Genomic DNA, 20,494 nt, shown 5'->3' on the forward strand with positions numbered 1-20,494 from the left:
GAAACAATAAATGGCACTGCTGAAGGACCCGAAGTTTTCTTCTTCTGATAACTGTTTTGGAGACTGAAATACTGGTCAAACAAGACCTTACAACTTTCACTGAAACCCAGGCAAATGTATCCGTGTCTTGTCAAGACTTGTTCTAGTCAGGAGATGGCAGCAAACTCCTAAAATCAGTCTTTTCCCTCCCAGACACAAATACAACCAAAATACACTTCAAAGGGAAAATTGACTACCAAGAGAACTTGTTGTCAGGAAACAGAAGTTCTCTCATGAAACACACAAGGTTTATGCCCCCCCACAAAAAGTCTTCTCTATCCCATTGACTTAAAAAGGGTCATTGCTCCTCTGAAGAGCTCACATGCATACTTCTCTACTGAAGCAAGGGCTGTGCGTGTGCAGGGGCAAAGACACACAGGGATTCAGAGCTCTTAAAAGATCAGCTTGGCACAGTAAGGGAAAATGGGAGGACACCATTAAAACAAGATCCTGGAGTTCGCCATTACCAGCCTGGAATCTCCACAGGTGCAGTGGTTTGCCTGTAGAAGTCAACCACGACTTCTACAGCATCCTAATAAATGTTCTGAACATAGTCCTGATACATGACACAGATTTGCATGTATGGGACAGGCACGCATTTACACTTGCTCTAACAACATAGTTTCAATCCCCTGGGGGAAGCAACCCCATAACAAACAGAGCAGAGCTCAGTATGGAGAGACCCAAAGCGATCCTGACCAAGACTCAGCAATTGTCCATTCTGTCCTTGGAAAGTGCTCAAATTTCTTCACAGTCTTCAATCACTAGCCCAAACTCCTCTTTCTTTAGGATCTGAGTAAGACATAAGATGGGGCAAAGGAATCCTACAAACAACATTTTCAATCAGAGATCTACAGAGCATAGTATGGTGATAAGCTTGTTGCCAAGATCCATTATCCAGGTAGAACATGATGCTACCCAGGAGTCCTGCCTCCCCCACTGCTGTGCTCATACTTCAGGGACTAGGTAAAGGAGAACATTACCAACATTACCTCTTTCCTGTTGAACTCCACCACAGCATCTGCAGTATCAGTGCCATTGGGAAGGAAGGGAGGAGAGTCATCTTCATCTAACACGTTCACCAGGAAAGGCACCTCCACCTGCATTTCCCTGAGCCCCTCTCTGACAGTGCACTTGGCAATGAGCTCGTATCTCTCCCTCTCCTCCCGATCCAGGCGCTGCGTCACCCGCACGCTGGTGGTGTTCTCGTTGTACCGAAAGGGAACTCCTTCAGCTGCAAAACAGCCACAACACACACAGCCACAATCACTTACTCTATAGGGCTCTGATGGCTTTAATACTTTTCTGCAGTTCAGTAAATCCATTTGGACAGCATGACTGCACAATAAAAGATTCAGAAGTGAAACAGAAGGAACTTTTGTGGTTATATTAGAGTAGGGAGAAGGCACAGAATATATGGGAAGATTCTACAGTTTAGAAGCAGCACAATTGAAAGCTCAGGATTATTCTCCGTCTACTTTTAGCGGATATAAAATTCTAAAACTGATCTTTTCTTTAGGGAAGGGGATAGTCCTCCTTACCATTTCCTCTATATATCTCAAAGGCAAAATCTTCAGGCTCAGTTTAGGTTTGTAAACGAACTTCCTTTATAAAATCTAGATTATCTACTACAAAAGAGATCTTTTAACAGTACAGCTGTTTGAATCTATTGCTAGTATGTGAGCAGCTCAGATCCAGTTTTACCTGCAAGCAGTTTGTAGGAAATGCTGAGATTCTGACACAGATGATGAACTGACGGTAATCGGAGCTGATGAAATGTACCAGGTGGTTTATTCTCCTTGATGTGAAAGGAGAGATCCATTTCTGTGAAGCAAAGCTGCCTTGCTGTCAGGGAACTGCAAGCTGGTGCAGTAGCATTGATCAAAGAGAGGAAAACTGTGGTGCGTGTAGCAGAGTCACATTCCTTCTCTTGGAAAGGGTGGGATGAAAGGAAGACATACAGCATCACCTTGGACAATGGCATCCAATTTCCTACAGCTTCAGGAGGAAGAAATCGCCATAAGAAATATTTTACAGAAGACAAGCCAACATTTCTTTTCCTTATATTCTACCCTAGCCCATTATTCTATAAATGATCATTTAATCTTACTAAGTGGCAAAGCAACTCTTCGATATGCCAGATGCTGGTGGGAAGACCTTATATCTTAATAATCCAAATAAGCCTAAAACTATAGGGCATGGCACCAATTTTGCATTATAGAATCTCAAAACCAGCATTCTCAGTATCAGCATTCTGTCTGTAGGACACTGACATAAAAACATGTCACTGGCAGTAATCAACTGGGACTGCTTTTGAAGAGACTAGAGCAGAGCGGGGTGGAAAACAGGAAAAATGATGCATGAGATGGCAACAGATACTCAGGACAAATCCATGTCAGGACTAACAATTCAGTCACAGCATTCCAACAATATGGACCAAATTGTCTAGGTTCAGAGAATAGATTGCTTCATCATTTTCAATGATGACGAGGTGGACAAAAGATAAAATCAAAGTTAAAATCAACCTGTGGCATCTACTAATACATCTTCAAGCTTTGTTTTGATTCCCTTTGACTACAGACAGCACAGTAATATCTCTGTAATAGATCTAACTCACTTGAAAAGAAGTTCTAGGTCACTTTGATTTGTAGGAACAAAACAAGGCTCTCGGGTGTTAAGTAGCTGTTCCTCCTTTCTTCAGCACAAATATTTGATATACATGAATGCCAAGTACCAAAAATGGATGAAATATCAAACACTCAGCACTTCAAAAATAGAGCATTAAGTGTCTGAAGTTGAAAATTTCAACATCAAGGCACCTAAGTCTGAAGGTAGTGTTGATATACGGATCTTACAAACCAAAGACAGTTACTACAGACTCTCTTCAACAATAAAATTTCTGCAACTGATCACAGTGGTATGCCATTAACTCCTCATCCATTTCCTCCTCCACCATCTAATGATAACTAATTTCCTCATAGATCACAATCACCAAAACCAATTTACTGCTAGAGCATAAAAGAAGAGAAAAAAACCCTGAGATAATGAATTTTTGTAGTTCAACAGTAAGCTTCTCTAACAACACCAAATCTCAAGAGAGGGAGAGAGGTCAATTAACCATTTCTTCTGAGAGCTCTTTGGTGTTAAATGCAAAAGTAATTTGTGAAACCAAGTCACCAGAATTCAAGGACCATTTACGAAAGAATCTGAACCACTCTCACAGCATTTGTTTTGGAATCCCTAACACAATGGAACTGATCTAACTTTCATCAGCAGATGAACAAACTGCAAATTTCAGTGTAGAGCTGTGACACGCAGAATAATATTTCCAGTAATCAACTGTCCCACCCTATTGGGGTTCCCAGTGTGAGCAACAGAATCTGTCCCAGATCAGCAGCTGCTTTGGCATACTGCTCTGGATTTCATTAGGTCTAGTTCCTCATTTTAAAAGGTCAGATGTGTTTTTTTCAAATTTGATGCCCATCTTCCAATGGAGAGATCTCTTTGTCTGAACGTATTTTTCCTTACGAACAGATACCTCAAGAAGAAAAGCTTTTCTCATACTTACACAGCATGTTAAAGTCCTCTCTATCCAGGCTTTTGCTGAGGTAGAGAAGCCCTGTTTCTTCTCTGATTTGGAACCAATTATTTTCTTGTGGTCTTGCTCGAGGAACTATGAGATTTTGGCACAGATGAAAGTGGGCCACTTCCTCACGTGAATCCCTCAAGGCATGGATGCGCAGGAGCGGCGTTCCCGCTGGCTCGTCAATGTAGACATTCTCCAAGTACTCCTTCCTGGGGAAGTAGAGACCCAAGGCCACTGCAAAGGAAGGCACACGAGAGAAGAGGCAGGCACAGTTAAGTGATTTTGGCACTTTTCTTAATAGATGTACTTCCAAAGAAACAAAGGTTTCATTCTCTAAGAAGTAAAGAAGCATTAAAAAAAAATGTGGAAAAAGGCAGATCCTCATCTGGTGTAAATAAATACAGTTTTACTTCACTGAAGCCAAGGACACAGCCACCAAAGATACAGCCTATTGTTTATGTTCAATTACAATATTAGCTGCTTTTTGAAAGCAAAACTGCTTTGCTGTAGACAAGGTCCAGTTTAAGATGAACACTTAAAGAAGCTCTGCTTGCCAAATTTTATGTAAGTTCCTATCTGGTGCTATCAGTTGTAATTCCATCACCTCACAGATGATATTCAAAGAAGGAAAAAAAACTTTAGATGAAATCACACACTTTAAAAGCCTTTAAACATGTTCTCTGTTGAGAGAAAACACAAAAATTTATTAATGGCTTGCACACTTCTCAGGTTACACAAAACCCCTCTTGTAGAGCCTTTTTTGCTTCCCCCTTTTTAAACAGGCCAGCATGATACTTTTGAGACAGAAAATGGTAGTTATTTAAAAAAATACTGAAAGAGTTTTAAGTATTTTAAATACGACAGATAGGAAAGCTGAAAAGTGAGGGAGAAGGGAAACGTGCTTTTTTTTTTTTTATCACAATGACTGTGACTGATCGGATCATTTCCTACCCTGGCACTGAAGGCATTTACATTGAGTAGGGCTCAACTGCCCCTTGGCGCTGGTTTCTTCAGCTCATCTCACCTCACCATGCCACTGGCCTCTCTACCTGTCTGCAGTGCTTCCCTTCCAATTTCACTTCTTGCAAATGTGGTCACAGGGGAATGCCTGATTTGCAAGGAGGGGACAAAGCAATGCTCACACAGACTGAAATACTGGAACTGTCACTCCTGGACATTACACGCACTGACAGTCAGTGCTTGTTCTCATCCAACTTGAATACTTGCATACTGCAGAATTATGCATCACTTCATCCAACTGATAAGGGGTCAGGCACTTGAAAAGCTCACACATCTGCTGAACAAATGTAAACAATAACAAGTTCCATATGTTACTAATGCAAAGTTCTCTCAGCTTAAATCAAACCAGATACAACTGGAAATGATGGTAACACAGAAGTAAATTTAGGGATATAAAAACATGTTCAAAATAGCTGTAGCACGTATTTATTCTGCATTAGTATTGGATCCATACACTGTTCTACTGAATGGATTGCACCACAAACAAACTGTAAACAAGAGAGCTCTAATTTCATTTAGAAATACCACAAAGCATTGTACCTCGCAACGATTCAGACATCATCTGTATCCCTGGATGTAATTACATCCATCAGGTTTTCAGAGGCCCGTTATTTTTTATCTACATATATTTTGCAATATATGAATAAAGTGTTAAAGTAATATGGTAGGTGAATTCATTCCAAAGGAATTAATTCAAAGAGAACCCAACCAGGTTCAATTCAAAGAGAACTATCAACCAGTCTTTTTGATAGTTTTGGAAAAGCATTAATTCTTGACATTTTCTGTCCAGAAAAAAATTATTACTTTTGATTCTGGCACTATCACCCTCTCTTCTTTGTAAGAAAGATTCCTGAATATTTGTATTAAATTACAGATATTTTTTCAGTCCCTTCGTCTTTTTAAAAGTGCAGGAAAACCTGGGGAATATGTGCTGCTAGAACTCCTAACAAATGGATTCAGTAACAAGAGAAACAAGGTGATATTCAAATACAAAGCCCACTCCAAGTGCAAGTAAATAGACCCTCTTGAGGTATTTTGTGTAAAAACTTGATTTTAAAACAATGAAAATTTCTTCACGAAAAATTCAACACTGAAAAATCACTACTCAAGACTAAAAAATTACTTTCAACTCACAAATGCATACAAATGAGGCTTACACAACAGTAGCTGTTATTTCCTTATTTCCAAGACTGGGGTGAACAGTCCTGTGTGCAGTACAAGAACCAGCACCACTGCAGAGATACAAAATCACTTCCAGCAGAAGGAGCTTATACAGAGTATACATAAACAATATCAATGTGTGTCACGGGAAGCAGAAAGGGAGAAAAATGAAGTATTTTACTTGCAATTGTTTGCTTCCTTATCTCAGGCAAGTGTGCTAATCTTTATATACTTTGCTCTACAAATGAGGGCTCACACTGCACACAAGTACAGTCATGTTCAACCAAGCACAGAAAAAATTATGACAGACATGGCCACCTGAATACCTGAAACTTGGCACACAACTACATCTCAGCAGAGTCAGCATCCCCACTGCTCTGCATTTGAAAGAAATGGCTAGTATTGATGCTGCAGACTCTGAAGTTCTTGGGCATCAGTTCACAGGAGGAGTCTTCTCCATTGTCAGAAAGAAAGGGAAAAAACAGAAATGCAAAACAGTGCTCTGTATTTTGAAGAGAGGAGGATTCCTTAACAAAATAATTTAGCATTTACACACTAATTATCTGGAAATGTATTTCACAAGTTTCAAAGCCACTTCAAGAAATTAGAAAAAGCTGCTGTAAGAGATTTAAATAGACACATCCTGTTTTTCTACTCAATTAAAACCTAAAACTGATTAAACTAAATTCTGTCCTTTGAGAAGTTAGTTTTCAGTACAGAGCAAACTACCATACTGAGGACAATAAGCAAGGATAGTTTCAAGCAACACCAGTGAATATGTCAAATTTTCATATTTTACTTAGAAAACAAGTATTTGAAATGAAGAATCTTTACAATACTGCAAAATAAACAAATATCTATACAAATATATATATATATATTTATAAAAATTTGATTAAGCCATGTAGCAAGATTCACCCTGTGTTGTGAAACTACTGGGATTTTGTGAAGCGGCTTGCATCACCCTGACTCAGCACTGAAAGAGATGAGAGATATGCAACAGACTGCCCAGGTCACAACCACTCTCTGCACATAAATCTTTGGAGGCTAATTTTAAAGGAGACCTTTGAAGTAGAAATGTAGCACCCACTTCCCAGAGGTGTGTTCATTCCTTTAAGCCCTAGTGAGTTAAAACCAGATTCAATAAACTTGCCATCTGGCAAGTATGCTACAGGAGGAAGAGGTTCTAATCCTGGCCACAGTTCCTTGTGTCCTGAAAAAAAAAAAAAAAAAATCCATTTCCAAGGACTTGTGCGAGCTTCCTATGGAAGCCAGATGTAGTTTTTAATGAATCTGACAATTAAATAAGGAGGAATTGAGATGGTTACATTTAAAACTGATGGTTAAAGAGCTTTTGCTTAGGAATTAAAAGCAGAGAAAAAATTTGCATTACAAGCTTTAAATGCACCACAAGAAGGTTGTGCTCTGTAGCATCACAGAATCATTAAAATATTCTGGCATCTCTGACCATTTTTTTAGTGGACACTTCAGCTCTCCATACTACAATCAGCGCAGGAAACATGGCAAGCTCTGATGGATGAGCAATATTATGGGATAATAATGGCGTATCACTAACACACAGAAGAGAAAAGTGATCACATTTAAACGGATGTAATGCTACTAACTAATAGCTCCTACAGGAAATAGATACAGTTATGACAGCAGTTTTCCAGTGCAGGGAGAGAAAGCAGGTAAAATGAGAGTAGAGAAATGAGATTATATGTACTTTGAAGCCTTCATGATTGCCTTTTGAAATAAGGCAATTTTTCATGTGGCTTTTTTCCAGTCATGAATGATTAGGTAAATAATGCCTTTTTTTGATACAAATTGATTTTTTCTGAACACAATTTGCTCTACAAAACTTTAGATGATTTTAGTGCTTTTTATGCTCGCCACTATCGTCTTGAGTAGCATTTGGGGACGGCTCTTGATGAAAACTCCTCAAGTGACTACAGCAACATTATATTCTTAATATCAACCTTGATGACAGAAAACACAGTTTAACATTTTAGTCACAAAATGAAGGAGCAGGAAATTTTTATTAGATATAGAAGAAGACTTGACTGCTGTAAGGCATTCTCCCAAACAATGTCTATAACCATCTTTCAAGTTGGAACTACAGACTTCAAACAAATAGTTTTGAACTAGCAGATGTCTTATGAAGTTCATAGTCAAACTTCAAAGTTTGAATGACCACTGCTTGGTTTAGGTTACACTAGGTATTTGAACAAGAAGTTTACTCTTGATTTTAAAAATTCAAATGGCTGAAATATAACATTACTCACTAAAGTTATTTTGGGTTTCATTACTGATGTAATTGAAAACTCTCTCTCGAGCCTGAGTGTCTGTTACCTTCAAACTTCTTTTCAGTAGTTCCTGCTAGTACACTTTTGTCCAGTAAATGAAAATCTTCACAGATCTCAAGGTGCCTGCTGGATAAATACGCATTTAAAAACAACATGACCTGCTTGTTTTTTTTAAAAGAAGAAAGGGGAAAAAAAATCAGCAAAATGGAAATGATGGTTGTTTTTCATTCAGCAAGTAGCATACACTTATATAACCCACATCTGATAAAATTTACTCTGAGCTTCTCAGCATTTTGGAGGAAAACAAAACAGTTAATTTAGAACAGAACAGCCCCAGGCAATCAAAATCTTTAATTCAGAATTGACATTCATCTCCAAGAAAAGGGAGATGCTTTTAATGCAATGATGGCCTTGCCAATGTAACATACAGGATTTAATAATATAACAGATGAACACGGGAGTCTGTTGTTCACAATACTCCATTTCTTGCACAGCATCAGATTTCAACAGGCAATTATCTGTCAAGGTTAGTTTTGTGTTCCTGAAATAATTATCTTTACTTCTGACAAGTAACCATTATGTTCCATTACTAGTATTAATACACCTAACATTCGATTCATCAGAGAACAAGGCCAGTAATACACTTTCATATTTTAAATTAAAGGACTTTCCCACTTAATTCCCTTCTAGTCTCCACACAATTAGGAAATAAACTTGCCCTCATAAACCAAAAAGTCTGTAATTTAGGAAAAACACTGTCACCTGACAGAAAAGTAGTACAGAACAGCAGAGCTAGAAACACCACTTTGGATTCAATGGTCAGCTGTGCCAGCTGGGGACATGGCAGTGGTGGCAACGGGACCCGGAGCTGCCTTCAGCGCCTGCCCAGAGAGGCACCTGGGTGAGCCAGGCTCCCAGGCAGCAGGGTGAGCCAGGCTCCCAGGCACCACGCAGGGCACGCTGCCTCTCACACAAGCACAAGTCACTGACCTTCTCCTGGTTTTATACAAAAACTTGAGCCAAATTGTGCCACCAGCTGTTGAGGCTGCAGCACTCTTGCCTGGCTGTAACTCCTGAGGGGTCTGAGAGTCACTGCAACAGCGACAGAGAACAAGTGGCATTCTCCTAAGTGACTACTAAGCCACTTACACAGCTCAGCAGCATGACATTATTTACTTTTAGATGTGTCATTTTTAAGCTGATCACTACAGAAATCGTAACAGATATGGTATGAGCCCAAGAACATAAGCTGTATTAAAGTGAACATGAATTTTTTTTTTTTTTTTTTTCACAAAGGTTCCCCTCTGGAGCCTAGGTTAGAGTGGATTGGGGAAAGATCACTGTAGGGATTCATACCAGAATTTTCTTACAGTGGTTGTTGCCAAACTTACGGAGCTGGATAATTGCTAAATGTCACCCGTTGTGGACATTTGCATGTAGCACAATTGTTGGAGAACAACAGAATAAATTTCAGTACCAGCAGCCTCAGTGAAATACACGTGCTTTACAGAACACAGTACCTCCAGGGAAAACAGGTCCGTACGAAGTGATGGTAAGCAGAAACAGTCCTTAACTGGAATATACTCCAGACCTGTTAAACTGCTCTGCTTTAACTTAATTGCTTCTCTTGTGATTTTCCTCACCAGATTCCCACACTCTTTGAAAATGACCCTGAATTTTAGACTGAAAGTATAGAAATTAATTAGAAATATTATAGTAAATATAGTATTATATAACATATAGTACATATGATACAAATATATAACTAAGTATAGTAGTAAATATTCTGCTAGTCAGAAAAATGAGAAAGATTTTCTGGTATAGGAAAATAAGACAGACGGTGAAGCAGAAAGATGGATCTGACAAAAACAAAGTTTGTTTCCTATAACAGGCATATTGAACAAAAACATTAAAAATGTCCAGGTCAAAGACAGACCCTAAATTTATCAAAAGTAAATTAATTTTGATTTGTGAGAACTGACAAGATTTTAATTTATATCTCAATTCAAGACTGCAAAATCTGTGCAGCCCAGGATCTACCAGAGAACAGGACAGCACCTCTACTGAAGCTTCACTTGGGAGTTCAGACTGAGGTCAAACCTGTGCCTACACTTTCCTTCCAGAGCCTGTACCTCTATGTAAGTTTGAGAAAATTCCTCTTTTAAGTGCCACAAAGGCTAGAAGCTTCCTTCCTCTTGCATTCTTACAATTTGTTGTTTGCTTTGGGGTTTTTAATTACTTTAGCAAAAGATAAATGTTTGATGCTTCATTGTTCTAAATACCAGGGTTCGTAGAACTTGAACTATCCATTGTAGAAATTAATATGCATGGAAAGCTTCTTGTGAGAGATTGCAGGGGTTTCTGAAAATTCTCCAGATCCTGATTCCGCCACTTATTCTTATTTGTGTGATGGAATATTTCTTTTTTAAAATATGGCCTAATTGTTAGAGAATACCTGGATGCAATTTTGCTCTGTAGGAGTACCAGCTGAAATGTAAGACAAGGAAATAATTGTATTGCAGCACAAATTATATTGATGAATACTTACTAGAATTTATTTACTCTGTGTATGATCTCATGTGCTTTCTAGAATGTGTTTATGTATTATGCGTATGTAAACATTGCTATAATGAAAAGCTAGAGAAGAGAGGTGACATGTGTCTCACTGTTCTGTGCTAGAACTGACACACTACTTGTATCAAAACCATAAAATCCTCAATTAATAATGGAGTGACATACAAGTGCTCCAAATCCTTATTATACTTTAATTAGCTTTCACATGTATTTACTCTAACAGTGCTGAGCTCACACAGAAGATAAACATTATAGCAGGAATTTGGAGAACAAAGTACTGACAACCAAATAGATTTGTTTCATAAAAATATAAAAATAAATCACAGGACACTTATTGTTCAGCATACTTGATAAGAAGAAAAGATCCTTAAAGGCAAAGACAAGTTTAAATTAATTATCTTAGTTAAAAGGATATCACCCTCAAAAAACATTTCCTACATTAAGATACAGAACAAGATCACTGTGCTGATTCCTTAATAAATATAGAATACTACGTTTTCACAATCCCAAGTCATGAAAATAAATGAAAATCAATTGATTTGAAACCTGTTGATTTATGACAAAGATTTGTATATGCACAAACTCCTCCATTCCATTACTACTTAAGCTCAAATTTCCCCATTTCTCTTCCTCCAGCTGCAATTGATTCTGCACCACCAAAATGAACACAAGTCTTCCTGTCAATTATAAATAGATGAAGTCAGACATAAGGGATCACTTTCTGACAGCTCAGTGCAGTTCACAAACACCTCCATCCATTTCCTCTGCCTAAGCCACCTTCAGAGAGAAAACATGCTCAGGTGAAATAAGTACCGATATTTCTCACGAATGGCTTCTTTCTCCTCAGCATCACTGGACTGCAACAATGAACAGAACCTTGGCCAAATGTAACAGGACCAATCTGGGATAATTGCACCATGTTTAATTGTTCTTGATCAACACCAGTGACCCTGCACCTGGGTTGTGGCGAGAGGAGTTTGATTTTCAGAGACAAGTTGGATGCAGTACCTTCTCATTTTCTAGGGAGTGGATGACTTTATAGCATCTGGATCGAATTTTTACTTTGCATTCTCCACCGTTGCACTGGAAAATCTATTTTCTATATTTAGTGCAGATGTGTAAAAATTAGCCTGCTTGACCCCTGCAGTAAATAGGAAATAGCTCAGCTTGAATTGTGTTTTATCCATAGCTAATATCTCCAGCTTCCCTTATTTTCCCCAATTCCTGCAGCTCATGAAAGAGAGACAGAGTAGTATAATTACTGCCTTACAGCAGGAGGCAATCAATGAAAACTTTTGCTGCTGGTGGTTGAAAAGTTGCCAGAAAAATGGTAATGACATGAACGTCCACCCCTCATAGCAAAGTGCTCTGTTATTAAGAGCTGCTATTCTCTTCCCAAACACTCAAGGGAGCTATAAGCCTACAGTTCAATTTTTCAGTCCAGGAAGTGAAATCTCACTGCAACTGCAAGCTTATTTGTTTATTGATTTATTTAGTTCTGTCTTGAATTAACAGAGCATTTTGGTTTATTCACTATATTTTAGGTGAGGAGGTGATCTGTGTAATCAAATGCAGAACATAAGCTCTTATGCTATTGGGTTTTTTAAAATAATTTATTGTATCATTCTAATGCATATACATATAAGAACTAAAATACTGGTAAGACACACCTTCCCTTGAATATCTAATTTCTTAAGACACTCTGGCAAATACATTTTCTTAAGTGCTCTTCCAAGGTAGACTGCTTCTAAAATAGTTTCATAAAAATCTATATTACACTTGCCATTATAAAAAAATAAATAACAAAAAAAAAGAAGATAAGAACCCCCACTACCCCACTACCCCAACTGTGAACATCCCTGTTTAATAAAACAGAACTTTTCCTTTGGGGACTTTCAGTCATTACCACACAGGAGCTACTCATTATGCTGCTGTCTTAAAGCATAGATGTTGTCAGCAGAAGGGCAGAATTGTATTGACAAGGCTTGGAAAGGGGCCGACAGACCACTAATGATACTTGCTGGGCACTGCTGCCTGTTCTAGACAGCTCTTCTCTACTGCCTTTGAGACAGTCACGAACTACATCGCAGCAGTGACAAGGACAGCAATGAACTAGAGAAGTCTAAAAGAAACAATAGTAAAAGCAGCAGTAAAATCTGGAATAGCAGGGGCCTTTACAGGACTTTACAAGAGCTTTATTTTCCTTTAAGTGAATTTCTGGGTTCCAGCCCAGTCCCTTGCTAGAGGGCATGCCAAGCCACCACGGACTGCCAAGCGAGCGCATGCACAAAACAACCCTCATCTGATTATTAAAGATTGAATTTGCTTAATATATTTCACAACTATTTCAATGTCTTTTTAACTTTACAAACATTTTTACTGTAACAGCTAAAACTTTGCCCCATGTTTACACCCTCCACTGCCAACAGAAGAGAATCAATTCTTTGTATCTCTAATACATACAGTCACTTTTGATAAAGATTTTGCTAATGCTGCTAGGCTGCAGCTTCTCTATTGGGTAACTTCTTACTGTCTTTAAATATTAGCTATTTCTTCTACATCAAGGTCTGCACCAAGTCCAGGCTTGCACTGATGCACACAGAGGGTCCTTGATGCTGACATTTATTCTGAACTCAGGCTACCAGAGCAGTCATTCTGATTACACACTTTTGATGTACAAACAAACTGTAAGTGACAGACCCAGAGTCAAAGGAAAAGCTGCCATCCTTCAGCGATTAGCTCCAGGGCAGCCTGACCCAAAAAGAATATTGAAACACAAAGTTTATACATTTACATTTTTCACAGATGGAGAAACTGATGCTTTCTGCTCTGTCCATAAGCTGAAAACACCTCCAGTGGCTTCTTCTGTCACAGGGTTTGGTACAGCACAGTATCTCCATGCACACTTTATCAAGGATTTTGATTTTACAACTCCTCTGCAAAGGTGCTTGTTGCACTATTTCATCAAGAGCTCATGATTTTAAACTTAAGTGTCAGTAAAAAACCTAATTTCCTCTGCTTCCCCTCTTTCCTGATCAAGGCAGCAATATTCACAGGCTAGTAGACTGTAACATATAATGAAAACACAAGTTCAGATTTCAACTGAATACCACAGAAATGCAAATTTAAAACTTGGGTGAGTCCGTTAAGAAGCACCTTTCTTTACGTCTGCCTTAAACAACCCCCCACACACCAGAAACATTGTCATCAACAAACCAATCTGGGTTTTAAAGTCATGGTATGTGACTCAAATGCATTGACTTTTCTGTGAATGCTTCTCATGAAACAGTGTTTCCCTGTATGAGGAATAAAAAGAGGCTTGGCTTTATACTTTTTATCGTAAAAACTTAACAAAGCTTAAGTTTACAGCATACACTTATCTATTCCCATTTTCTCATTAATGACCTGTTATGATCATGCCAAAAGGAGATGACAATATACAAATCTTTACAACTTCCAGATTTCTTTCTATGCCACTGCTACCATGAATATACTCGCAGAAAAGTGGACTCTTCCTTTCATAAATCTCCTCTGTCAACAGGTTCAGGACTCAAGGCTGAAGCTAAATGTTCCTAGAATTTGTGAAGTCAGTGTGACAAAAGACAAGAAATGGAAACAAAAAAACCAACCTGCTGGACTAAACTGGGATTCTCATGCTGCATGGGATTAAAAAGAGCTGCCTTAGGAAATTTCAGATCGAAGTTCCAACTCGCTGGTGCAGTTAGAAAAATTGAGAAAGAGAAGAAGGAAATGCAGCATGATCTCTATCATATAGCTAAATGTCCCTAACAAAACATTATCGGTGTAAATCTTTATATTCAAAAACTCAGTTTCATTTTTAACATGGATCCACATTGATTTTAGACTCTACCACTACATGTATGATGTAAAATGCACACCACAACTAAGCCAGATACCTAGGAAATTTTGGGAATAGTTTCAAGCTACAGAATAAAAGGTTCAGGGTATAAATCAACCTTCAGGTCACAGAAGTCCGCTGATGAGCGTTAAAGCCACTTCCCAGAGCATTACCCAACCACAGATGTATGTTTTCATATTTTTGGTGCACATTTCTTTTGCTGATGTGCTAATATTTTTCTGAGCACAGTAAAATCCACTGGGCAACTGCTCACTTTGCTAACCAGACTTGAGTGTGAGAAAAGTGAGGACAGACTTGCTTAAAAGTATTTTGTGGCTTTCCAATTGCTCTGCTCTGGAATGAACATTGACAAGTTCTGCTGGCCCTCCCTGGGAGTTCCCACACACCGGCTGGCAGAGATGAAAGCAGTCGGAAGGAAAATAAATGTCATTCCTTTCCATATTTCTCTAATTTAAAGCAATTATCAATTTAATAAACACTGGTTTCAAGGAAAAGAGAAGATTCTCGCTTTGGGCTTACATGAATCATTTTGAAGGCAATGCTGTTCCCAGTGACTATTCCCTAGTTTTTGTATGTTATTAGAAAGGGCCTGACCTCCCGTATTTTTCCATGCACTGGAAAAGACTTCGCTCAGCTAGCTAACCCAATTGCTTGTGCATTTGGAGCACAATGTAGAATTATTTAAAAAAAAACACACACACAAAAAAAAAAAACAAACCCAAAAAACCCCAAAAACCAAAAAACAACAAAACAAACAAACAAACAAACCCCAAACCAAACCAACCAACAACAAAATTCCAACTGTATTTCTGGTACAAAAGGACTTCCACTGAAGCCGGGCACCCTCCTGCCACTTTGAACGCTCCTTGGGAGGTTCTCTGCAGAGATCTGCCTCCAAGTACCTCAACATATCAGTTAGAAACAGACCTACTATTTGCCAGCACTTCTGACCAGCTTTCAAGCTCACCAACTGACTGCTCCTTCTGAAACAGAAGAATCTTAAAAACCATTGACAGACAACTATATCTCACTTAAGAATGCACAGCGGGCTCTAAAGTTTCCTTAATTGCTTCAAAGTTTTACAGGCCAGGTATTTTTCATCAGCTATCTTGTCTCTTAGACTGAAAACAAGTTGGGAAGAGCTGGGCAGGAGATACAGGTAAAATGGCTGGAAGTTTCACCTCAACATGAGGAAGAGATTCTTTCCACTGAGCACTGGAACAGGCAGTCCAGGGGCATCATGGAGCCTCCCACTCTGGAGACATTCCAAACCCACCTGGACACGTCCCTGTGCCACCTGCTCCAGGTGACCCTGCCTTGGCAGGAGGGTGGGAATGGATGATGGCCAGAGGTCCCTTCGAGCCCTACCAGTTCTGTGATAGCACAGCTGGCACCACTGTGCCAAGCCTGTCCTCACTCACAGAGAAACACTTGGACGTGCCCCAGCTCCCCCCAGAGAGCACACACTCAGAGCACACAAACCATGTGCCAAAATGGGGTTCATGTCCTGAACAGCAGCTCACGCTACTGCCTAAGTAGTGCTGAGCCTGCACCAGGCTACAGGCTCAGAATAACTGACACCTGCAGGCACATCTCACAAAAATACCTATTTTTAATACAATCACTGCCTCACTCAAGCTTGCTGGGGTCAAGAACCCTCTAAGACTTCACCAGCTTTGAGACTCCAGGCAATATTTTGCAAATACTTGCTGACAGGATAAGAAGAGAAATTTTACCATACCCACAGCGACATAAATGTGTGAGAGTATGGGTTACACTTAAGGAGAGAAAGATGCATGCTTGGGGACTATTGCATAAAAATGTTTAGTCAAAAAGAATGAAAAAGTGCTACATTTTAAGAAATTATGCTAAGGAAAACATATTTAAAAGTCTCAGCTACAATACCCTGGGTCATGGTGCATGCTGTTTTAAGCTTCGTCCAGAATTTAGGTTCAAAATAGTATTTGGACAATTAGCACTATTCTAAGAGTTTAATGTGGTTTTCTGCAGCTTTAATTCAGCGGTATTTTGTTTTTAAGGTTGGACAATATTCCCTTTCAAACCAAAATTAATGTAGCACATCAATGGTAATTTTTCAATGATCCCCATCCATTTGAATGAATGCTACTTTACCAAAAAGCCCAGTGGAGTCAGTCAGTCTATATATCATTAAGCCCAGTATTTTTTATTGGATGCCATAAGGACTTTGTGGACCTACTCAAAGCTTTTTGGCTGACCCAATTTTTGCTGAAATATGACTTTTTACAAAGATCACATTGCTTTGACTCTGCAAATGGGAATGCCTAGCTGCAGATATATTATTTTGTTTTGTCTTTGCACATTTGATTGGCAAACCTCAGAAAGGATCTCACATGTTGCTGCAGTGAAGATCAACAATGTAATTTTAAAATTAGATTTATTCATTACGGGTTTAATCCACTTTTCTCTGAAAAAAGGCAGAGCAAATCCACTTATACAGCTGTACGAGCAAAATATAACTCTCTTCTGGAGCAGGAGACAGAGAGTGGAGTTATACATCAGGCCTCTGGGGTTGTAAGGCTGAAGTCCAGAATAGACTGGGCAGCCTCCATGGCCGTATGTCCTGGATCCGTTGTAAATTGGATTCACCCGCTCACCTGCAGACAGCATTTCCATTTCCTCAGCATTACCCTAATCATGGGAGCTTCGTTCATTTTTGAGACACCCTGGCCATCTCTCAAGCACATACAGTTACCAGTACCTTTTCCAATTCTAAAGGAAAATAGAGAAGGCACAAACAGATGGTATTTGATTAGAAACAGTGGTCTTGTGCTATAGATTTCTTAAAAACAAGATATCACAGAATCAAAGAATGCTTGAGGTTGGCAGGGACCTCTGGTGATCATCTGGTCCATTTCTCCTACTGAAGCAACACTACTAAAGCCACTTGTCCTATAACCTTTTTTATTCCAAGCCCAGAAATATGCCAGCCAAAAGACATTTTGATCACACTGAGACATTTACAGTCACAATAGCACTTCATACATTTCACTTCTGATTTGAGAAAATTAAGCTTACACAAGTGAAAGATGACCTTCCTAGAAATGTTTCCTTTTACAAAATAAGAGCCATCTGCCAAGGATTTAGCACAATGATAAAAGATTAAAAGCAGCTGCATTAAAAAGTTGCTATGGATTTGATATTTATAAAAACAAACAAACAAAAAATCAATATACATAGAATCCACACTTAAAAAATATATATGCTAATAAAAACTGCATTGCCTAGACCTTAATTATAGTCACAAAAAAAATTCAAATAGCTTAACCAGTAATCACGTGTATTTCTGGTGCAATTTGGATTAAATCTGTCTCTTCTTAAGTATGGAGAAAACCCTGTTTTCTAAAACAATTAATTTACCCTAGAAAACTCATAAATGAAGCTGTTGGCTAACATTCAGTATATCTTCATTAAAAAGTCCAATGTTTCAAATACAGAAACAAAGCAAGAACAAGATTAATACTGCTTATATTTCTCTTCTGATTTAAACAATTTATGTATCAACACTTGAGTTTCATATTGGTTATGCACAAACTACACTATGTACTAGTATATGCTCATTTAAAAGCTAAATACACATCTGTGAAAATCTAATGAAAGTAGTAATACAGATATACACACACACACACACACGTTGAACCCTAATCTTTTAGACAATCAAGAATTGTTCAGCATAAATGCTCATATGCTCTTCTTCTAGATAGGATACTGTGTACAAATTTTATATCTGAATACATTAGTACTTCCAGTAGATCTTACAGAATTGTAATGGATTTTTCCAGTGTTAACTTACAGAAGAGTGTTTGTTTTTATAAAGTCCTAATCTTCTGCACAGCTGTTTTTCCCAAGTTTTCCTTCAACCATCACACGATTGGCACCCACAGCCCTCCAGAGCTCAGGCAAACCAAAAGCGTTCTATGTATCAGCTTCTAGCTATAGACAGAGAAAAGCGAGTGAAACTGGACTGTTTCCTAAAATAGTGCATGACAATGAAGTTTCCAGTCCTGGAAATACAGTTCATGTGGCTGTATAAGCACACAAGTGACTCCTGTGAAGCAAAGGTACCCATGCAGTATGTGCTGAGCTTGTGCCTCGAGGCTCTGGGACCTCTGCACCACAACCTTTGCTATTATTGGCAAGGCCACCAGAAGCTGTTCTCAGCCACATTTGGCTCTTCCTCTCCGACCCCATTGCCTGGGACGTCTCCCACTGTGGAACTGTGTGTGACCAAAGCAGTAAATCTGGCTTAAACCAACTGTGCCCAGAAGGAAGGATATACAGACAACCCAGTGCATGGGGCCTCGCCCGTCCAAAAGCTCTCTGGAGCAAAGGAAAAGAGTGGTTCCCATTCCCTCTCCCTTCCCCTCTCACAGAGGTTGTCAGGCAAAGCAAAGAAGACTTAACTGCTCTTTAAAAGCTGCTGTTTACAATCCAGACAATTACAATTATTCAAAATATTCTCACTTGAAGATGATAATGCTTCAAAGGGATTTTTCAGAATTCTTTCACTTGCCCTCAAGGTGCCACATGTTCCCCAGGGGAGGAAAGGCTAGCAGCCAGGGGACACAGGGAGAACACTATGAAGCATTGTCAACTGAGAGTTAGAGCTTTAGGCTTCCACTAGATCCAGCTCTGTGGGTAGTGCCTCACCGAGACTGCAACCAAGAGACTCCATTTCACTGGCACAACTGACAGGATTTGTGAGATAGTGGCACCGAGTTATTTGTTTGGGAGACACGTGTGACTTGTCCATCTGCATGAAAAACGTATGCTAAGGTCTTTTAATGAGGACTACATGCAATGTCTGATAAGAGAACAGATTGCTGCATTACCTCTTCCACCATAATCCAGACAGATTGTCAAGCAGACTGGGTCAACCACCATGTGTTTTTATTTATTCTTCTTTTTTTTTTTGCAATTCCTTGGAAAACTGACAAAAGAAACACAGCAAAACCCCAATGAAAGAGTTGATGGCTTTTGTATTTTGGCATTACTTTACTCTGCCTTTGGGATGATGAACTTTCTCACACATTTGATTGATGTAACTAGCTTAACTGATTAATCACTTTGCCTCCTAGCAGTTCCTTCCTGCTTATATCCAAGGAAACAGTCAATTAGGAGTATAATTAATTCTTCCTTTCATGATGGGGTAAATTTGGAAGGTTGTGACCACATGAATGCAGGCAGTGCAGCTGGTTAATCTGCAACTCTGAACCTCATGCTCCTAATGAACAAACTACAGCTCTTATACTTCAAACAACAGACAAAACACCCAAATCCTCTACAGTGCATTTGGATACCTACAAAATCACACATGGAGGAAACACATTTAACCAGACAGTTGCACTGAAAAAATCTATGATGCACTTTTATGTCAAACACATGAAGAAAACCATCCAAAACAAAATACTGAAAACTAGTAAATCAATGTTAAGCACATGCAACTGGGTGGGCACAACTAGTAAAACAGATTTTTAGCACAAACAAAAGAAAACATCATCTGGATATAATGGATAAAGACTTCTCCATCATGTTTCAACAACTAAAGTAGTTGCTCTTCAAAAATGAACTCCACCACGACAACAGCCCTTGAGACACAGAAACTGAATCAGGGAAAGTGCATCTACAGGCTGCTCAAATGTCAGTCTACACAGCTACCTCACATCTTCCTCACCTTAAAGCAGCAGTTTCCAGCAAATATCTAAGGATGAATTCACAGAGCATTTCAGTAGCTGACTGCACTCTTACAAGTTTCATCCCTTTATCCGCATTACATTTTAGCAACATTGACTCCAGAAAATAGAGAGATCTCCATCTCAAAGGTGGCATGAGTTTGGATACTGTTAGATTATTTTTATGAAGCAGTTTTCAAAACCATGTTCTAAGTAT

The 20,494-nt window shown here is 38.9% G+C and overlaps 1 protein-coding gene across 1 annotated transcript in view; it reads right to left on the reverse strand.

Annotated features, from left to right (window-relative positions):
* Positions 1 to 20,494, reverse strand: part of RET (ret proto-oncogene) — a 78,812-nt gene that overhangs the window by 33,275 nt on the left and 25,043 nt on the right. The window contains exons 2-4 of the mRNA XM_059851259.1: positions 3,608 to 3,859; positions 1,744 to 2,037; positions 1,032 to 1,273 (exon numbers count right to left, since the gene is read on the reverse strand). Coding sequence (XP_059707242.1) covers positions 1,032 to 1,273; positions 1,744 to 2,037; positions 3,608 to 3,859 — 788 coding nt within the window. The remainder of the gene's footprint in view (positions 1 to 1,031; positions 1,274 to 1,743; positions 2,038 to 3,607; positions 3,860 to 20,494) is intronic.

The sequence above is a fragment of the Haemorhous mexicanus genome, chromosome 7 (genome assembly GCF_027477595.1).
Source record: "Haemorhous mexicanus isolate bHaeMex1 chromosome 7, bHaeMex1.pri, whole genome shotgun sequence".
Taxonomy (NCBI): Eukaryota; Metazoa; Chordata; class Aves; order Passeriformes; family Fringillidae; genus Haemorhous; species Haemorhous mexicanus.